Here is a 22,814-nt window from a genome sequence, read left to right as displayed (position 1 = left end):
GCCGCTCTGCCGGCTCCCGGCGGGGTCGCGGAGCGTCGGCTTTACCCGCCCCGAGCTCCATGGTCCGCCCGGCCCCGCGCGATGGTGACTCTGGGCGCCGAGGTCGGCGCGGAGCAAGTCCCCAGCAGCTCGCACAATGAGGGCGGGCGGCGCGGCGCGCGGCCAGCGGGGGCTGTCTCCGCGAGCCCAGCGCCACGGGAAGCGGCCCAGCCACCTGAACCCGAAAAACGCCAACAAGTAGTTTCTCGTTGGAGAGGGGCGGCTCGGCTGGGTGTCGGGACTCCGTCCGGCTGCCCGGAGCACCTCGTCCACTCGGACACCATAGCAGAACCACTTTTCTCTCGGTCTCGTTAAGGTACCTAGAGGCGGGAGGGCAAGGGGCTGATTTGCCGGGAAGGGCGTGCTGACCCTGCAAGGCAGGCATCCCCGCTCCGTTCTACACTAGGATTGGAGAGGTGAAGCCCAGGGGAGAGGTGGCTGGGAGATCGGAAACGGGGACACTGTCAGCCAGGACTCCCAGCTCGGGGATGCAGGGGGTGTGCCTCCAGCAGCTTTTCCCCGGGCCTCGCTCCTCCTAGAAAGCACCCCTCCGCCCGCAAGACGTTTGTTTTTCTTGGGAAAGGGGGATGGGGTGGGATGCACTGATCACTTCTGCTCCCCAAAATGGATCCTAGTCAGTCTTTTCCTTTCCCAAGTAATAATAATTTCAACAACAGCAGTAATGTGAAAAGGAAATTGGATCAGGAAATTTGGGAGAGGTCTCCTTGGTGAAAGGCACCAGCGGGGACGTTTTTTTTGCTCTGACTTCCGCGTTCAGTCTATTTGCCTGGCCCGGGAAGGGGAGTAGAGGTCGCGCAAGGGGCACTTCCCGCGAGCCAGGCAACAGCGGGCTCTCCAGAGTTCACCGAGGGCTCGCGTTTAGTGGGGGCTCGCCGCCCAGCCTGGGGGTCTCTCACCCAACACTGCCAAGTTGCCTGGGCAGAGAGAACTCCCTGCCTAAGGGAACAGCCTCCCGGAGAGGGTAGGAGGGAGAGGGTCTCGGAATATGAGGGAGGAAAGGGACGGGGCCCCGCAAGAGGACGGGGGTGGGGAGAGGGGGAGGGGAGGACTTAGTAGAGAAAGATAAGGGGTTTGGGGAGAGAGAGAGAGGGGGAGAGTTAGGGGCTGGGAACAGGTTAGACTTGAGGGAGGACAGAGAGGAGAGAGGGTGAAGGGTGAAAAGACGAAGGAGACAGAGCAGAGGGAGAAAGGTGTGAGGCGGGTGAAAGGTGTCAAGGAAGGTCAAGGAAGATTCGGACTGCTATCTCCTCAGTTCTCTAGAAACCTGGGAAAGGTATGATGCTTGAGGCGGGGGCAGGGCTGGGCGCCAAACTCATCCTGGGAGGGCCCTTTGCCCCTCGCCTCTCTGTCAACCCTGCATCTTGGGACTCTCGGGCTGGGAGTGGGGGTGGGAGTCACAGCGCGGCTCCGCCGGCCGAGATCTTTAACTTAGCGCTGTGTTCGCCTCCCCCCAGTCATGTCTAAGGCACAGAGATGGGCAAGATCGAGAACAACGAGAGGGTGATCCTCAATGTCGGGGGCACCCGGCACGAAACCTACCGCAGCACCCTCAAGACCCTGCCCGGGACGCGCCTGGCCCTTCTCGCCGCCTCCGAGCCCCAGGGCGACTGCCTGAAGGCGGCGGGCGACAAGCTGCAGCCGTCGCCCCCTCCGCTCTCGCCGCCGCCGCGACCGCCCCCGCTGTCCCCCGGGCCGGGCGGCTGCTTCGAGGGCGGCGCGGGCAACTGCAGCGCCCGCGGCGGCGGCGACCACCCCCGGGGCAGCCGCGAGTTCTTCTTCGACCGGCACCCGGGCGTCTTCGCCTATGTGCTCAACTACTACCGCACGGGCAAGCTGCACTGCCCCGCCGACGTGTGCGGGCCGCTGTTTGAGGAGGAGCTGGCCTTCTGGGGCATCGACGAGACCGACGTGGAGCCCTGCTGCTGGATGACTTACCGGCAACACCGCGACGCCGAAGAGGCGCTCGACATCTTCGAGACCCCCGACCTCATCGGCGGCGACCCTGGCGACGACGAGGACCTGGCGGCCAAGAGGCTGGGCATCGAGGACGCCGCGGGCCTGGGGGGCCCCGACGGCAAGTCCGGCCGCTGGAGGAGGCTGCAGCCCCGCATGTGGGCCCTCTTTGAGGACCCCTACTCGTCCAGAGCCGCCAGGGTAAGGCCTGAGTCGCCCCCTTCCCTGTTGCGCCAACTTCTCCCAACTCCTTTCGCCACTTCCTGTTCTTTTACGCCGAGGCCTCTGGGATGGGGGCAGGGGGAGAAGAGAACAGGGTTCCCTAACCAGGAGGCGAGGGGCTCCTCCCGTGCAGGGTAAACTCAGGGACCCTGGCCCCGATCCTCCCTGCTTCCTGCCCCCCGCCCCCCAGCATCCCCCTCCTCTCCTTCTCAACTGCAACTGAGATTTACTTCAGCAGAGGGGACCGAAAGGGCAAATGTCAGCTACTCTGGGCGAGTCTGTCCGGACCCTTGTTCGGAAACCACTATCACACTTCCTGTTGAGTTTCTTTTTGTAACTCTTTTGTTCCAACGTTTTCTTTACCTCGGATGGCCCTTCAGGCCTTCTGGTCATCACGATTTGACCTTTCCTGTGAGACCTGACACTGCTGCACACCTGACTCCCCCAGAGCAGTGGCTCCAATTAGGGATCTAATCTGAGGGCAGTAGAGGAGAAATGGAATATATGTCTGTGGTTGGGCCGGGAGAGGGTGTGCCAGGAGGTTCATTTTGTGAAAATCTCCTGAATGTTGTTTGCGCCTGTCTCCTTCCAAGAGAGAGCAGTGCTGGGTTTGCTTGTCCCAGTGAGTTTTCACAAGGCTAGGTAGGTTACTATTACACATTTACTGTCATATTGTTAGTAAATTTCTTATAAATGTATACTTACCATATTTTCTTACATTAGTTTGTTTTCAGACTCATCCTGTAATTTTCTTATTTTATATGGTATAAAAAAAGACAGGAAGTTTTATTATCTTTCCTGATAATAATAGAATACATTTTATTGTAGACCGGGTTGCACAGCAAAAACTTTAAGATGTTCAGTTTTTATTATTGCTATGGTAATTGATTCTATTGATTATTGGTCAATGGTTAGACCATTAAACTGAAAATAGTTTTTTAAAAATCTTACTAAGATTTCATTGTAGTAATATTAAGGATTTGACCTGCATCCCTTTTAGGTGAGGAAAAGAACACAGATAGATTAGAGATTAATACAAGGTCAAAGAGCCATTAGAAGCAGAATCAGCTGAGAATCATAGACCTGGAAAATTTCTTTGAGGTCACCTCGTGAGGACCCTGTATTTTGTGGATGAGGAAAATGAAGACTGCAGATGCTCAGTGAGGGCCAAGGTCATACAACGAGTTATTAGCAGAGCCAAAATTATGCTGGAGGTCTCATGACATCCCCCCCCAGGCCCTTTCCACCACAACCACTGATTATAACTGACTGTCTGGCTTGTGAAATCTCTGCAAATAGTGTTGCTCTTGAGATTTAATGCAGCATAGGACAGTCACTAGAATTCTAACTTTGAAAGGTCATCTATGACATGTGTGTATATATATATATATTTTTTTCCAGGTCTTTGGCTGCATCTCCCAACATTAGAGTGCAAATATGGGATTCCAGTTTTCTTAAAATGAGCCCTGTTTTAACTTTCCATTTTTATTGACCAGTTGATATGTAATGTTTTCCTTTTTTTTCAGATTGGCTAACATTTGTGGGACTTGTCTTCAAGAAAATCCCTTTTCAAATTATTAGGGGTGGCCTGAAGAATACTCAGAAGTCACCATTCTATTTAAATGTGATTTAATATTTTTATATGGACCCTTTTAGTTCAGATGATTGACAGACAATGTTATCTGACTAATTTGATAAATAGAATTACATTGCGAGGTCACTGGATGAAATTATATTTTGCATGGACATGATTCTAGGAGACATAAAATCAATTATCAAGTGGTTTGTTTCAGCTGTGGTCTTACTGCCACAAGTCTCATTCTTAATAGAAGTATTTAACTTCTATAAGCCCTCTTACTTCTCATTTTACATTAGTTCATCTTTTATTGATATACTTGAGATGAACAATTTTAACTGTCCAAATTCTATTTTCAATTTGTTATACCTGTTTCAACATTGTCCTTATCCTTTCCCAACATTGAGGAGATTGGCTCAATTATATAATAGACATGTTTAATTTCTAACTTTTATGATCTAAAGTGGCAGACTGAAACAAGAGTGATAGGAACTGGATAATTAATTGAATTCTACAACATTGCATTTTTGCCTTTTGTTTTGGTTGGCATTTCCCACTCCTCTATTACTTTTAATTTATGATGTAAATACATATTTGAGAGGTCTAAATTGTTCAGGTTAACTTGGTAAATAAGTTTATAGTTTTCATTTATGAATTGTATCCTTAAGAATAGTATTCCAAAATAGAAATTTTTAAAAATTTAAATATAAGTTGTCATGGAAACCTGTTGTTCAGAAAATGAGATCAGGAAAGAAAAGGTGAGATTATTCCGTTGATGCCACCGAGTGATATTTACAAATAGTAAAAAGCAAGGAGGCATAGATGTTTTTGTAAAAATGTTCTGCATTGCATATTTCCAATTTAATGTCTAAGTTTTAGAAGGAAATGAAGCTTGTATGCGCTTTCCTCTGAAGGCATATAATAGTAAGTGAACAGGCACCAAGCAGAAATTCTTTAATAGAACTTCTAGATTTTTTAGAAGTTTGAAAAATAGTATAAGGGCAACATACTAGAATAAAAATATTTTAAATGATTTTTCCCAAGATTACAGAGCTAAGAGTGGTTATAAGTTTCTACTTCTCCCTCTTCTTTTCACTTATTTTTTGGGGGAAGGAGGGAAAGTGATTGAATTAGGTTCTGGTCTAGAGTGTGGCCCTTCTTTGGCAGCATGTATATCTTTGATTACCTGATAGACTTTTTTTTTACTCTCAAAGAGAACTTTAGAAAAGAAAAACAAAACAAAACAAAAAAACTGCCATAGAACCATATTTAAGATGTTGGCTCTTTGGTGTGGGTCTGGATCACTTCATATATGTTCTCCAGACCTTTATCCATATGCCACTATATGCAGATAATCCTGAACTGTACTTGGATTATGATAGTGAATCCACCATTTTTATAATCTTGAAAATATACACTTTATTAGTATTTTAAATTATTTTATTTCCACAGCATTACTAAAATATACTCCTTAAAACTATTCAAATTTAAACTTAAATATCTAGAATTGGATTCAGAATTGCAAATATGTAATTTACTTTTTATGGGCCATTTTTTCCTCCACCTCAAAGCACAAAACAAAACAGGAAAGAAATTATCTAAGTAGCTGTTTGCTAGCTTTAAGTGTAACATTTAATTTAAAAAAATTATAATAAGGCAAAGACAATTTGAGTCATATATTAAGATTAAAGAAAGAAAATGTATTAATTCTTGTTTTGTGAGCCTTGCTCCAGTTAAAAGAATTAATGGTCAAATATAGCTTGTTTATAAAATATTGTTCTTAATTATTAAAATTTTAGAATGTTTATTTAGTCAGTGAATACTGATTATGCAATCACTGTACCAGAAACTATGTAAGCTACTGGGAATGCATGAGAAGATATAGTGCTTTGCCCTCAATAAGCTCGCCACTCTATTTATAATAAAATATTTCCTAAAACATCTATTCAATTAAAAATGCAACAAAATAACAACAAACAAAATTCCAGAAATATTATAGATGTTTTCCTCAAAAAAAAATCTCACATGGAAATATTGCCTAGATGTGCAGGAAAATATTCCATCTAGAAATGATGGTCTCAGGAATTCCCTGGTGGTCCACTGGTTAAGACGCCCGTGCTTTCACTGCAGAGGGCCTGGGGTTCAATCCCTGGTTGGGGAACTAACATCCCACAAGCTGTGGGGCGTGGCCAAAAAAAAAAAAAAGAAATGATGGTCTTAAGGTATTGTTAGTCTTTATTTTATTATGTGAAAATGTTAGGCTTTTTCAATCTTGATTTTTCTGTTTTTCAAAGTGATTTATACACTCTCTTTTTGCAACATTATTGAAGAATATGGTAAAGGATGTACTTATACCAAACAACTGAATTATTTGCAGTGTGGTCGAGTGTCTTCATCCCTTCCATTTTAATTACAAGTTATGACCAACCATATGACAATGCAAATCCAAACTTCAGGCCCCTAAAAAGAGTCTGGTGTAATAGTCTGGTGTGTTTGCATTTGCTGTATAAACATCTAAGTGTCCTTTGACCTTTTCCAGGCCACTAATTGTATAGTTCACAAATTAATTTTATTCTTATATTCTGAACATTGGATAAGATCAGAGAGTGCCTCATTCAACATATAATTTTAAAAAAAGGTAACTCTAATAGAATTGTATTTTCAATAGTGTATTTGATCACAAACTAGGTGATCTGATCCATTGCTGGGGCATTAGGCATGCCAAAGGTGAATAGCTGGACAGATTAGGTATGACTATTTTCCGTTATGCTTTCCCAAGAGCTCATTTGTAGACCTGAGTTGAGAATACTAAATGAGAGTCAAGGAAATTTTTCTTCTCTGTCAAGAAGATTATTTTCAAAGCAACTGAGAACAAGGAAATGTGTAGGATTATAAAGAAATGCAGGTCAACCTTTCCCATTAGAAATATGTATCATTACTATTTATTTTTACTACTGCAAATAAAGTAAATGCAGTTTTCAGATCTCATATATTTTCCAAATTCTGAGTCATTTATCCTTTTTATTATGGCAACCTTTAAAGCATATCTAAATGAAATAGCAAAGGACACTAAAGGACTGATAAAATATAAACACAGATCTCCATAAGGAAATATATAGTGGCAACATAATCTAAACAATAACCATCAATATATGATATAAACTTAATTCAATTCTTTTTGAAGTATGAAGGGCTTTTCTTTAGGAAGAGCAGTCAAGATTTTTTTTTTTTATGACAAGATAGCATTGGTTTTTTGCTTTTCTCATAGGTTGAAGGGTGGTGATTGATTTTAATACCCTGTAGTCAATATTTTCTCAGAAAGTGACTAAAATGTGGGTGTTGGGAGGAGAAGAGACTAGAAGTAGGGAATATATGGAAACAGTATTGGAAAAATGCCTGAGCTGGAATCCATGAGACCTAGGCACTAACCTTGATTTCACAACTAGCTGTGTGACCTTAAAAGAATTTACTTCATCTTCCTGAGTTTTGATATCCTTCAGCCTTATTCTGAAAGAAAAAAATGGGGATGACACATTGGACTAGATAAGTATCCAAACTTCTTTCCAGCTCTAAGATTTTGAGGTTTGGAGGAAAAATAAGGATAGTGATTGCTAAAAATCCCTTGGGTGGGGGGAACAGTACGTCTGCACTGGTTTTGATTGTACTCTAGGGACCATCACACTAATAGGGTAAACTAGTATGGATTTCTTTTGTTTTCTGCATTTTAACTTTCTGCCCTTTTTTTTCCCTACAGCTGTTGGGTAGCTGCTGCTCTGGTTACCATAGAAACAGGTTAGCTCCTAGCTTCTTGTTTCCATTGAAAACAGCTTTCTCTCAACCACATATTGATCTCAGGAAATCATTTTGCTGTGGCTCTGTCATGAAACCCATAAAGATGATCGGCTCTGTCATTTCCTAAGTCTAAGATTCAGTGCAGGTGTATACCCATCCACCCACAAGGATAACTGATTAGATAATCTCTGTTTTATTTCCATTTGAAAAGTGCCTTGTCAAAGACACCAGCCTTTTCCCCTTCCCGAATCTTATACAGAAGGGAAAGTCTTATTCACTTGAGGATTTACAGATATGCCTAACACACTGAAGTGTTTACAAAATAGTGTCAAATTATTTAGTCCTAATCTCTTTCACAGCTCATTCTATCAGAGTAAGCATAGAGAATGGTATGCTGTCTAGCACAGTTCATAAGCTTGTATTTTAATGTACTCATTAATGAAGACTATTTCAAGAGAAATATATGTATGTATTATATAGGACACCATATTTCTCTTTTGAGAAAAAATAGTTTTTCTATTTCAGTATATACATATTTACATAAAAAGATATATTCGCTGTCATACTGTAGATACACACTCAGGGTTTGTATATGTTTGTATATGTTTATAAAATTTTGATATGGATAAATGAAGGAAGAGACTCATGGGAATATGGCTTAAAGTTTTGATTGAGAATATTAATTTGTGTGTGTGCATGTGTATATTTATATATATATATATATAAAATATATACTCTTGGAATGAGATTGGTATATATAACAGACTTATAGTGTGCATGAGACTTAGAATTGGAAGGAAACTGGTGATCACCTGACACAATTACCTCAACTCACAGAAAAAGCAGCTGGCTTGTTCATAGCCTTGGCTAGTTAGTGACAGTAGCAGGGCTAGAGTTTAGATCTTCTGACTCCTGGCGCTCTTCGCATTCAATCTTGATTGCTTAGTCTGGGTTGGGTTTAACGTTAGGTGCACAGATTTTAGATTTTGGGAAGCAGTAAGAATGTTGGGAACAGTTGGGGTAGGGTCTGTCCTCTTCCATGTCCTGTTCAGCAATAGCAGGGAAATTGTCACTGTTTTAGATATTCTATTTCCAGATCCCCTCCAGATGAATCCTTCCATTGCTGCCTTCTCTACCAGTTCTATATCTTAACTGTTCTACTACCTTTAAAGCCTCAAAACTCACCTGCCTATGCACTTACCTCCTATTTTTTCCCTTTATCCCTGTGTGTGTCTTTTGTAATATGTTTTTCTACTTTTATTGGACTTATTGCCTTTGGAATTTTTTAATGCAACCCTATTTCAACCTATTGGGGATGGTTAATGTGTTTTATAGAACATTCTCTTCTCACATGTAATTAACCAGATCATGGTTGGCTTTACACAGGAATAACTGGTAAATTAGAGTGAAAGATACTTGGAGTGGTTTTTAAGATCTGAAAATGAGATTATATATTGTTTGAGGTCAGCAAATATGGGACAGAAAAACTTTTCCTTCAACCTTTTTTTAGTAGACAGTTAGCCAAAGGTGGTGTTTCCTTCCCTGTGATGGGATGTAAAGCAGCATTATAATTTTGGGAGTGTTTGAAAGAATGCGTTTTATAGGAATCAAAACAGAAGTTTCTGGTAGTATTGGGAAAAAAGTACTCTATAATTGCTATGGTTACTTGACTGACCTTTTCTTCTGAAAGCTCATAATGATAGAGACATCTTTGTAATCTGACATTTCCTCAGTGTTCATGTATTAAGAAAATCCTATGCAGACACCTCAGTGTCATCTTCATTTTCTGTTTGAATACTCTGCTGGGTTTGCTATCAGATCTTGGAGCTTTGCCATTCTTTATGTATCTGACAAGGTTGCTGATATCTTTAAAAACTGGAGCAAAGGTCAAGATAGCCCTTCTTGGCAAGTGATCTGTGATTTAGTCTTAGCAATGGAAGGTGTTCTCCTTTGAGTTGTCTCCACGGAGAAAGTCCAAGTGACGAAAATAATGCCACCTTTTGACCACAGACATTCTCTTATTTTACACCAATACATTGTCCAGAATTTGAAAGTTATTCACTAAATGATAAAACGCAAAAATTTTTTTAATAAAATAAAGTGATCCTAGATAATATTGTCATGATATCCAAATAATATTGTTAATTCTAAATTTAAGACAACATGTTTATGAATTATGTTTAAGCAAAAACAATTTGGATGAATAGAACATTATTCACTGAGTAGTTTGTCAGATTGGGCTTAATGAAAGGGACAGAGATTATTCAGAATTGCTGTAAATTTTGTATTTGTGTTTGTAAATTATACAACAGAAATTCAGGTATAGGGTTGCTTATTTTTCTGTTTATTGATTAAGGATAAAATGCCATTTGCTAAAAGTGAATATTGTGTAATAACTGTATTGGAAACAATGGCAAAGTAATCATAGCAAGAGGAAGCTTCCTTACTATTGGGTTGGCCCAAAAGTTCGTTTGGATTTTTCAGTAAGATGTTACGGAAAAAACCGAACGAACTTTTTGGCCAACCCAATATATTAATTTGAATAAAATTGATATTTAGGAAAACAGAACAATGCATCATTATAGTTTGATTTACTGTTTAAATTGTCCTGTTTCTCTCTTGGGGTGAACAGCGAGAGGGCAGTTATGAAAATTATTAAAATACGCTTAATGAAACCCATCTTTCATATAAATTGAGTAGGAAATGGACAGAACAGAGATTTAGCTGGCCCTTTGTTTGTGCAAACAGAATCTAAAGTAGCAAGTAACATTTTTTTTTTTTTTTTTAGCTGGAACTTTATTATCAGGCCTGAGTGACCTATGAGGGTCACATAAAATGATTAGTGGGTGCATCAAAGTTGAACAACCATCATATTTGTATCATGATGGAGAAACATTTGTGAGCTTATGCTTAATTCCTAGGTTCAAAATGGTGTTGACTGTGCTTTGATATTTGGAGTACAATGCTAGGGATATAAAATTCATGCAAATTAATGAAATCAAATATATTTTAATGTACTAATAGGCTGCAATGACATTCAAAATGGATTAGTCTTAATTCAGACACAAGATTCTTTAGTTGTTTCACCTTCTCCTGAGAGTCCAGTGCTCAATTTTTAGTTGTAACATGTGCATACTATCAGTTCTTTAGTTTTTTTTAATTTAGTGATTGTTTTCAATACTCATTTATTTTTCTATTTATGTATTAATCATGGATTTAATTCATCTTAAATTTCTCTATATAGGTGATTTCTTGGTAACTTTACTTTTGAGTACTTGACTTTGTGCTTCACTGCTAGGTTTCTTTGTCAACAACATTTTGTGTTTCCTCTACCTTGGCTTGCATCACTTGGTTGATGAAGTAGTGTGCTGTCACCAGGTATTAGTACATTTTCCTCAGCTAAACAAACTGGAAGCATCAAAGATGAAAGTTTTCAAATGCTTTTGAATCTCTCTGCTGACAGTTATTGAGCTTCAACTATTGGCCAAAACTAGGTTAGTACTGAGAATGCAAGGGTTAAAATTTGGCATTTACCTTCAAGATGCTTGTATTCTATTGGAAAAGAACAACTGTATGTCCATAGTTACAATATAATGCATTAACACTATAATAGAGATATTGGTATAGTGTGGACACACAGATTTGGGAGGGACCCACTCTCCTATACAGAGGAGATGAGATTTTAGTTAACGCGCAAGAGATAAAGTTTTTTCCAGCAATCAAGGATTAGGTTAGGGGGCGGGGCCACAGGCTGCCCTGAGGCGTAAAGGCAAGAATGTGAGCAAGTCCTTGCTTTCCCAGAGTGCGGATTTAAAAAAAAAAAAAAAAAGGATTAGGTTAACAGAGTAGTGTGCAAACATGGAAGTTTGACAGAGAATACCATGCCATGTTATATGGGGCAATAACAGGATCAGAAGGCAGGAGAACAGGCTTCAGAGGAAGAGAGGGCTTCTGGGCTTATAAATGAGATTTTCTAATGAGATGGATATTCAGTCCAGGGCAGGAATAAACACTGTTATCTCAGTTTATTCCAAAATAGTGCTTCTGAAACTTAGATAGGAGTAATTTAAGATGATGACTAAAATTTTTACTTCACAGGTCTCACTGCAGTAGGATTTGGATAGGATTCAGATCAGATGAACATCTTTGGGGTTGTAGTTGGCTACTGACCCAGTACATGACAGGACTGTGATGTGACTGCTGCCAAAGCAAATACAATTTAACAATGAATTAAGATAATAGTCATGCTTGGACCATTATCGAAGTGTGTTTTCTAGATCTGCAGCTCTTCAGGGTGTTAACAGATGTTGTTGCCCCTCAAAAGAGTTCCATGGACAGATGAACTCGGAGACTAGTTTAGAACAAAGTTAAATAGGTTTTTATTTTTTAATTTTATTATTATTATTAATATCATTTTTACTACAGCTCTTTTTCAGGGCAAAGAGTTGAAGGACTAGCTGACAGTTGGTTTTGAGATGGGAGTGAATGAATGCGAAGTGAAGTGGTGTGAATAAAAACTCAGTTGGCTGAGTTCGAATCCTGACTGTACCACTTGCTTGCTGTATAACTTTCACAAAGTTGCTTCTTTAAGCCTCCCTCTTTTCATCTGGACTGGGGAGATAATAATTGTATCTGACTCAAGGAATTGTTAAAAGGGTGGATTGAGCATATTCATGTTCAGAAGCCAGCGTAGTGCCTGGTTCTCTAAATTTTAGCTGTAATATTATTATCATCATTGTCATCATCATCACTATTCTTTATGACAAGCATTGCTTATTTTGGGGGCTAGCGTGGTTGCAATAGCCCACCTTAAGGGAACTTTCTAGCATTTAGAATGTTCATAAAAAAATAAGTTCTCTGTTCCTGAAATTTTTCATATGGGTATTGGATTACTGTCCGGAAAATTGTAGGAGTAATTCTATCCCTAATGAGTAAAGGGTGATTAATTAGAACAATATCTAACATGTATGTATTATATACCAGGCATTTTACGAGTGGCAACGTAAAGCCCTATTTCCTGCCTTTAAGGAGTTGTGGTGTCCTGGAAGAGAACAGAAGGGAAATGATAGTGCAATGTCAGGAGAGCTCCAGTAGAAGTTAACATAGTCTTGCCAAGGTGGGAAAAAGACTTCCTGGAGGAAATATGCTTCTGTTGGTACCAGAAGATGAAGAGGAGGAAATAGCCAGACTTTTTAGAGAGAAGAGCTGAAGCAAAGTCCTAAAAGGGAAAGAAGGCAAGGCCTGTGCAAGATACTGTAAATAATTCAGGACAGCTACAGCACTGCTTTAGGGATGCGGAGATAGGGCAGGAGACAGAAGCTGAGGTTGGATCCAGAGGCTTCATAAGCTCTGTTGAGAAGGTCTGGTCTTCCTCTGGTGGTAGTGGGGCGCTTTTGAAGGATTTTAAGCGGAGCAATGGCATGCATATTTGTAATTGGGAATATTATTCTGAAACCTTTATACTTGAAGAGGGGATTGGTCTGGGGAAAATGAGTACCAGTTTCTCAGAAGAGCTACAGTTTAGCATGTTATTGCAGTAATCCAGGTAAGAGATACCCGTGATCTTAATTAAAACAGTGGCCAGAGGGATGAAGTAAAATGAAAATAGTTAAAGTGGAATTGTCTATTAATTACATGCAGTGAATGAGGCAGAGAGAGAAGTCAAGAATGTCTCCCTAGTTTCTGTTTGCACAATGGAACAAGACAACCTTTATGACTTTTTTCTAATTCAAGAGTCAGTGGTTATATGATTTGAGAAATCAGTAGTTATTCTTTCATGGGATTTAACACTATAATATTTTGTATTATGTTTTGTGATTTATCTTTTATACTTCAGTACCAATTACTCGATTATTAATAGCTATTTCATAGATTTTATAGTTGTGAAATTAGATGCAGAGTATGCCCCTTAAATTTTTTGGTTGCAGTAATTCACCACCATAAAAAGGTGGTGAGGAGTAAGAAGTCCTCTCTACAAGAAATGTCAGCTTTTTTGGTTTAAAGCCCAAGAAAATAATATTAATTTTTGCATAATTTCTATGAAATGGAAATGACTAGTTCAATATAGTAGCTCATGTAGACTCCAAAGCTAGAAGCTTAAAGTGAACTGGGGATTTAAAAAATATCAATAAGATTCTGTGGCTTTAAAATACTCTTTGGAAAATTGCTTTAAATAAATATTTCCTTTAGATAAAAGTCCAGGAAGGAGCAAAGGTAGTGAGGAAGAAAAACAGAAATGAAAACAGGCACCAAGGGAGTTAAACTGGGAAGAAGATGGTGTGTTCAGATCCAAGGCAGAGTAATTCCTTCTAAAGCATTAATGTGCCATGCTATTTTCTGGCTTACAACCTTGTTATCCCTTTCCGTTGGCTACATATTAAACTATATTTTCCTTAGCCTGGCTCTCCAGAATCTGCCCATCATCTATAAACGTAATAATAGCCCTCACAGCTCTACCAGTCAGACTGCATGCTTTGCCATTCCTGAATACGAGATGCATTCGCATTGTTGTACATTCGTGTACACTGTTTTCACGGCCTAGCATACTTTCTCCTCCTCGATTTAACAGGTTGATTCAATCATCTTTCAATAGCCTGTATAATTATCAAGTCTTACTTGACACCTTCTAAACTCTCTCAAAAGCAGTTCATTTCTTCCTCTGAGTTTCTATATAACTTTGTAGATACAGTATTACAGCATTTAACTGGCTGTATTAGTTTCTCTGAGTTGTTGTAGCAAACTACCACAGACTTGATGTCTTGAAACAACAGAACTTTATTCTCTTATAGTTCTGGAGGCTAGGGGTCTGAAATCCAGGTCTCAGCAGGATTGGTTTCTTCTGAAGGTTTTGAGGGAAAAATCTGCTCCATGGCTCTCTCCTAGCTTCTGGTGGTTGCTGGCAATCTTTGATGTTCCTCGGTTTGTAGACACGTCACTCCAATCTCTGCCACCCTTTTCACAAGCTGATCTTCCCTGTGTGTCTCTCTCAGTTTTCTCTTATAAAGACACCAATTTTTGGATTATAGCCCATAATAAACCAGTATGACCGCATCTTAATTTAATTAATTACAATACCTCTGCAAAGATGCTATTTCAAAATAAGGATATTCTGAGGTTTGGGGTGAACATGCATGTGGGTAGATACCATTTAACCCAGTACACTGACTTTTCCATTTGGGCAACACTTTTGTAGTATCCAATAAATCATTTGTTTTCTGACTTCTCCTTTTCCATTTCAGTATGTTCTCAGTTAATGGCTACAGTGTCTTCAGGAATCTCTGTGAAGATACTAGTTAGATAACTTTTAAAGTTCTGTCTCATTTCTGGTATTAACTCTGGTCCCTGTATGGGTATTTTTTTTTTCTATTCTTTCACCTTTGTTCTTTTTTATAGTATTTATTTTCTTGAAATATCTTTTCCTTTGAAAGAGAGTGGGGGTGATTATAGTGTTATGTGGGTAGATAGGCAGGATCATGCAGAAACAAGGAATTCCCTTCAGGGTGGGTAGGGAGGAGCAGGTGGGCAAACTAGGGATCCTCTCAAGGTCTAAGAAAGGAAGCTGTATTTGGGGAAAGAAATTTAGTGAATTTCAGTTAATGCAGAGTGACCTTTCTCTTTTCTTTTTCTCCATGCTCTTTGAGGAAATCTGAGGTACTAAGAAGTTTACTTTACTTTTCTCTATCACACCAACACACCTAATAGAAACTGTCTTCTCTTCTGTTGATTCTCTACATAATTTAGAGAGCTATTCTTGCTGGCTATATCCTGAGGGAAAATTCTGTAGCCAGCCACTAAAGTAATTTGGGAACTTGCAAGGAGTTGTCCCACAGCCAGCTCCTTGTCTTAGGGCCCGTTGCCTCTGAGTTTGAGGTTTCTCTGGTTTCTGGATCTCTTTGGGAAGAATTGGACCAACTCCCAGAAAAGCTTTCTCTTGCACCTGTATTGAATTCCATTCTCCCGCTCCCCTGAATCTGCATCTCGATTAGTTCAATTCTGTTTGCTTTATATCTTAGTATTTCTGGGTCAGTGATAGCAATGTTTCCTGTTTTCTATCCCTGTGATATTTTTTCATCATTTTTAATGAGACTTGGCCAAGGAGATGAGGTATACTATCTTCCACTAGAATTTGATTGTATGTATATAGGCTTCTTGCCCATCCTAGTTATGAACTTCTGCATAGGGGCACCATTCCGTTCTTGTTGTTGTTCTCCAGAGTAATGCACAGTGTCTGGTAGTTTTCTCAGTGGGTTTTTATTACCATATGAACAATTCCATTAGTTCTCTTGTCTACAAGGATGTATTCCTCTATGATTCTTCCCTAAAAAGTCATTGTTTCTTCTTACCTTCTTTGGGCCCACCTTCTTTATCTACTTTTTGTCTATTCTGGTCCCCAAATATATAATCCTAGTGAAGAAATTCAAAGCCGACGTATAGTGTGTGACTTTATCATTGCTATAAAAAGCTTGTTAGACTAACATTAATACAAAATCCTAGAAAATTATCACTTGGAGAACAGTGACACTTTAATTTATCATCTGCCCACTGAAAATACATTTGTAAGAACATGAACTTTGATGGTTAAACAGATGTTTGTGGTACTTAAAGTTCCCCAATAAAGTAACAACATCAAGCTGAAATAATGTTTACATATTAGTGTGCTTTAATTTTTTACACAGAGACATTGCCAATGGGACCAAATGCTTAGTCCTTATTTTATAGAGAAACATCTGACTGACGATAATAGATGGCACTGATTGTCCTGCTTATTACATGGAAACGGGGCCTTCAGTGAAGGGTGCTGTGTTCTAAGAAAAGACACTGAAGAATGGATGTTGTAGCAGCAAGAAAATTAGACAAGGAGAGCAGAAAAAAAAAAAAAGATGCTTATTCATCACAGTATTGTTATCTCATTTCATTTAATATAATGGAAATATCCACAGGTGACTTTTTCCTCATGCTACCTAGAATACACTTTATCAAACCAGTGCAGTAATGAAGACCATTACATCTAAAACCTAATTATGCTCAGATAGTCTCTCTAAATTGTGGTGAATATGAAGACTGAGAAAGACATTTAAAGAAACATATATACATTATAGTGGTCATGCAAATAGAAGGAATGAGAAAAGCCTTCATTTATACAAATATATTGTATATATTATAGAGATCAAGTAAAACTGTATTGTTTTTAGGAAAAACCATTGTGAGATAGTAGATAAAATAAAAATTATAAAATAAATCATAGTATTCAAAATGGTATAATTTTAGGACAAATTTATGTTTTTAAGCTAAGGGGTCATTGTAGTTTATTTATTTTTAAAATAAAAAATAGTCTTAAATCATAAAAGTAAATGTTCTTATTATGGATAATTAAGGGAGTATATAGTATACAAAAAAAGAAAATAGCCCTTTTGTCCCCCAAAGGCTATTAGAAATTTATTTATATTTATGTCCTCCAAGATAATTTTAGCCATAGGGGTATAGAGAGTTTTTTTATCCAATATTTAGTCTTTGTAAGCAGGAACACAGTACCTTCCGATTTTATTCAAATCTGGTTTTACATCTCAAAAAAGAATTTTATCGTTTACTTCATATATGTCCTATGTGTTTACTTCAAGTATTATACTATATATTTTATGTTTAGTTGGTATTGTGAATGGGATCTTGCTATCCATTACCTTTTAACTAGTTATTGATGGCATATGAGTAAGCTACTACTTTTAGTATATTAATCATATGTATAGTTATCTTACTGAATCCTTATTGATAGAAATAGTATTTCAGTTTATTGTTTTAGGTTTTGCAGATATGCCATATATGTAAACAATAATTCATTTTACAATTAATATATCTTTTATTTTTTTATTTTTTATTTTTATTTTTTATGTATATAATTGGTAACTATATTTATGATCATAATTTTCAGATATATTTGTACCTGTTTAAAAAATTACCACTATTACTTTCTGTCATTATTTCTCATTTTTGAGTCAATCTGAAAACACTTCTTTGTGATATGCTATATATTTTAAAATTTATTTTTGAAGAATGAGTTGAGTATGATATATTTTTGTGGGTATTCATAGATCTGAGGATATCTTTCTGTTGCATTGACCTATGAAAATTATCTTGGCTACGTTTAGAATTTTTGGATACACAATTTTGATTACTAAAATCTGCGATTTCTGTCTCATATTTAGAAATAATGAAAGTAGAAGAAAAAAGAGAATAGGGAAATTCCCTGTGCTATAAGCACAGGCAGGAGCACTAAACAAATCTTGGCCCCAAGAAGGACATCTCTTGCTGCAAGTTCCACTTCTACTTCCACCCTTAGTCTCCAGTTCTCTTGGTATTCTGCAGCCAAGATTCAGAATTGTCCTGAATTTCCTCCTAATCCATTTATGTTGTAGCATAATCTCTCTTAAGAGGCAGCATATTGTGATGGCTAAGAGTAGAGATCTTGGCATCAGACAGAGCTGGATTTGGATATGGCCCTATGACATATTAGTTGCATAACCTTGGATGATATAATTAACTTCTTTAAGATTTTGTCTCATTATTTGTAAAAGAACCTCCTCATAAGATGGGTATTATGAGGATTAAATGATATGAGAACTAAATGAGATACTGCATTTAATGTGTGTAGCAGAATGCCTAACATAAAGTAAGCCTTCTGTAAATGGTAACTATTATTATATGAAGCTTGAGAGCAGGCTGATGTGCAAAATCTTTAGTCTAATAATTGGTGGCATCTTTCAGATGCTTGTAGTATGCCTAGATCTGGGGACAGGAGAGCCTCTTTTCATTGGATCATAGGTAGAAAATCCAGGAGGCTGTGGGAGAGTTTCCGAGATTATTTGCATTTTTGTCAATAGCTTGTGGAGCACAGCTGACAACTTTCTATCATTGCCTTGACTATAATTCCACTAAGTTTAGACCCTGTGTTGAAATGATGTAAGATAATATTCCTGATACCATTGCTTACTTCTCTGAAAGACATGAAGGGAGTAAAGATCATGAAGCACAGGGGAGACTGAAATCACTTTTGTTTAGTGAATTATTGATGCCTAGGACAGACTGGTGCACAGAAGGTCCTCAAAGAGGTGTTTCCTGACAGACTGGCCACTGATTATTTCGTAAGTGGTGAGGTATACTTCCCAGCATGCAGTGCTCCAAAGGCTTCTACTGCTTCACCTGCAAATGCATCTCTGAGGGGAGCAACTAGAAACCTTTCTTCCCTCAGCTCTGTGGCTCCCTGGGATGGTTGTCAGACAAGAAGGAACAAGAGGGCCCTTGAGCATTGTTACACTGCTGGTATTGGAGAACATCACCACACTGGCAACTCTCTCCACTTCTGAGCTATCAAAAGAGTAACGACTAAGTAACTAATATTGTTACAGAAGTAGAATTCTCCCCTCTTATTAAGTAGTTCCCATTCCTTGAAAGATTATTGGTGGGCTGATTTGCCAAGAATCAGTCTACCAATAATCTTGACCTTCCTAGTCAGAGGTAAGGCCTGCAGGAACTGTAACTTTTAAGCTCAAGGGAGGTTTCATGTTTCTCTAATCCTGGCCAGTCTTCACTTCCCCCAACCCCCATTTCAAGAGTTTGAGCACAAGACACTATGAATGTTGATTCTTAACTATTCTCATCAGTAAATATTTTAATTAGTATAAACTCTTCCTGGATCCTGGCATGTTGTGAGTTTTTGTCCTTAATTTTCTGGGCTATTGTAACATATTATATGTTTTTATGCCTGTAGGGTTGTCAGATAAAATATTCAGTACAACACCTAGTTAACTTTGAATTACAGATAAACAAAAAATAAGTGCTTTTAGTATAAATGTGTGTACCAGATTGTGGGTCATACTTCTACTAAAAACATTTTGTTTCTTATCTGACATTCAAAGTTAATCAGGTAACCTATATTATTATTTGCTAAATCTGGCAATGCTACATTGCATTTTAAAGAGAATTCAGAAAAAAAATGTTCATGCTTGCATTTTGCAGTGTTTCTCACTGTTTTAGCTTTAATTCCAAACACAAATTTTCCAGCTGAATGTATTCATAGTACTGTACATTGTCTACTGTAGCTCTAGCACTAATTTTTGAAGCAGTTAGTGTTCAAATAGAGACAGATAACTTCTCCAGCTGTCCAGTGACACCACTGCCAGAACAACAACAAAGATGGTTGGGTCCTTGCCAGAGGTGATTTCTGTGGTCCCAGACATGGAGAAAGGGTAAAATTTAATACCATTTTCATTCAAATGTTATTGGACCATCATATCCCTGTATTTTTTTCTCTTCTTGTTGGCTTTTATACAACTTCTGCTTGCATGTTAATAGTCTCTTCCTAGTATATTTTACTCAAAAAAGGTATGATGATTGCAAAAAAGAGGACTTGTAATTATTACTAAATAATTGCTCATAAAGGCTATGTTATTTGAGGAAAACTCAGTAACTGCTAATGAGCTATATAGAGATGCATCTTATTTCAGGTGTGTTTTAAAATATATGGGTATATGCATTTTTAACTTCTGGAAATTTGATTTCTCATAATTTTATTTTATAGTCCTCAGGTTATTATATTTATGTTATTAGTTGTGCTATTTTCAGGCAGGCAATAGTCCGTGGGCAATTAAACTTAAATTAAACAGTCTGTTCCATGATGTACTTGGGGCAAAGTTGCATCTTGCCTCTGCCTTCAGTTTGGTTCCACAGTCATTCCCTTTGGCCTTCACCGTGTCTCTTCTGCAAATACCTCTCCTTGCAAGCAGAGCCAGCATGCCCCACTGTGAGTTCCGCATGGTTCAGTAAGTGAGGAATAGGCGGGTGAAGGAATACAGCCGAGAAAATAAGGACAAAGAAAGAGGTTGGAACAAAAGAGCATACGCTATAACTGTAATTCAGTAAGACTGATTTTTCTGGTGTTTGGTAACTTGTCTCTTGAAGTTGGTTCCAACAGAGGACTTCTAAAAATGCTTTAAACAATGGCAATGTCATACTAAGGGCATAATCTCCCCAATAGGAAGTGTGTTCTTCAGTACACAAGTCCTTTGAGATGGTGCATCATAAAAAACAAATTCTGCTTGAGAAATGAGTCACACTCTATCTCCACCTGTCGATTCACAGTGCACATTGTGCATTAAGCCTCTGAGAAATCCCATTTAAAACAAAAAGGAAAATTGCCTCTCTTCCAATTTTCTTCCCCAAAACATACAGTTTCAAGGAGTATCTTTCATAAATACTGTCCTTTGGGCACTTTTTAAAAGGAGGAGATGATATCATTGCTTATCTGAGTTTTGATTTGTGTGTTTTTAAAGCCATTGCTGTGGAGTCACATATTGCAGGAAAGGTGTTAAAATGGCTAATGAAAGGAAAATGACACCTGTGATTCAGGTATCTAAGTTAAACTGCAGGACTGAAATGGGAAAATTTTATGAAATGAGGATTCGGTTCAACTCTGTGTGCCTTTGAATTTGGCCACCATTCAAGATAATGTTTGAGGGGTTTGATCACATGGCTCCATAACAGAGTAAGGAATCAAGAGCTAAAAAATAAAAAAAAGTAACATGAAAGGAATGTCTTCATGCTTAACAGCAGACCTTTCAATCATAGAAAAGACTGGTGAAATGCTGTCAACTCTGTAAATAACCAAGATTGTTTCTCAATCTAGTAATCTTACTTTTAGGATGAATTATAAGAAAGTGTATTCAATATGAAGAAACTAATCTTTGCACAAAAATATTCCTTGAATAATTATTTTATATTAGTGAAAAATTTGAAATAACTTTAATTTCCAATAAAGGGAGATAAAAGAGATATGTAAATTATGACAATCCACATGATGAAATATTACTGTACTGTGAAAAATAATATATATGAAAAAATCTTAGTAATATGGAAAAATATTTATAAAATATTCTCAGAGCAGGTTTAAATTTTACTTATTTCATATATTATTAGCAACTTAAATATATGGTAAATAAATTCTGAGAATTAGTGAAAAGTTATTTATATAACTGAGCTATAGAGATTTGAGATCATTTACTTTTTCATTCTAAAAGGATTATGTATTTCTAAGTTTTGTACGGTGGTCATTTGTTAACTTTATAAAAAATATGAACGCACGAGTTTTAAAGAGCACATTTCTAAGGTATACCAGTGTGCACAAATGAAGCTCTTAGCACTGAAGATGTAGCAGGTCGGGAATTCCGTAAATCTTTCTGCTTTAAAGGAATGGGTAAAATTATCAAAAATCTCACCTCTAATGTCTAAACTCTAATGCACACCACAGAGAGAAATTATCAGTGAGAAAAATTGTGTCCAATTTAATTTTTATTTATTCATTGATTAGATATTTATTGAGCTTTTTATGCCTCCTAAGCGCTATTGGTACTGGAGATTATCTCTAGCCTGAAGAATCATACAGTCTAACTGGGATTTGGAGGTGCAGCAGACAGGTAAACAAATTACACAGTTTGGTAAATTCATGAGAGAGATACACAGAATGCCTTAAGAACCCATAGGATGAACATCTAACCCAGACCTGAAAATCAGGAGAGATTTCCTTGAGAAGGCAATACCTGAGCTGAGTCAAATGACAGGTTCAAAGTAGGCAGAAGAGTAAGAAGCAATATGTTCCTGATAGAGGGGGCAACACTGGGAATGCCTCGAGTTTGAGCTCCCCATAAGGCAATCATTTTGGCTTGAGTAGAGTACGGACGCATAGAGGAATGGTGAGGGAGAGCCCAGTGTTTTTCCTTAAAATGCACTAGATGGTTCTAGAACTCCAAGAATCATTCTCAAAGAGGCCTAAAGAAAATTTCCAATAGTCTAGGATTTGTAGGCTCTTTTGTACTGTGACTCCACTGATAATACCTCTATTTTCTTTATTGGCATCACAATGAAATTGAAATTAATAACTAAAGTAACATTTATAGGAGACTATGATAGTACATTTATTTAGTAGATAGCAGATTTTATAGCATTCTGTTTTCAGAAATACATACAAATTGAATAAGTATGTAAACTAATAAATCACATAAACTTAGTAACGTGTTACCATTGTGCCAGTCCAAAGATGTCTTTCATAATTCTGTCCTCTATTATCTGGTTAAATATAGCATCTGTTATAGCATTCCTATAAAGGGTTACACATCAAGTCTTTTTGTAACTCTTGATTATTCTATTTCTTCCATGAGAATTCGAC

At 38.2% G+C, this 22,814-nt stretch overlaps 1 protein-coding gene across 1 annotated transcript in view; it reads left to right on the top strand.

Moving 5' to 3' along the window:
- The first annotated feature begins 259 nt into the window (after positions 1-259).
- Positions 260-22,814, top strand: part of KCNC2 (potassium voltage-gated channel subfamily C member 2) — a 202,296-nt gene continuing 179,741 nt past the window's right edge. Inside the window, exons 1-2 of the mRNA XM_068560441.1 lie at positions 260-355; positions 1,515-2,214. Coding sequence (XP_068416542.1) covers positions 1,534-2,214 — 681 coding nt within the window. The 5' untranslated portion in view covers positions 260-355; positions 1,515-1,533. The remainder of the gene's footprint in view (positions 356-1,514; positions 2,215-22,814) is intronic.

Source organism: Eschrichtius robustus, chromosome 13, assembly GCF_028021215.1.
Source record: "Eschrichtius robustus isolate mEscRob2 chromosome 13, mEscRob2.pri, whole genome shotgun sequence".
In the NCBI taxonomy this organism is placed as follows: Eukaryota; Metazoa; Chordata; class Mammalia; order Artiodactyla; family Eschrichtiidae; genus Eschrichtius; species Eschrichtius robustus.
Note: the sequence above shows the minus strand (reverse complement) of the source record. Positions and strands in the feature narration are given on the sequence as shown.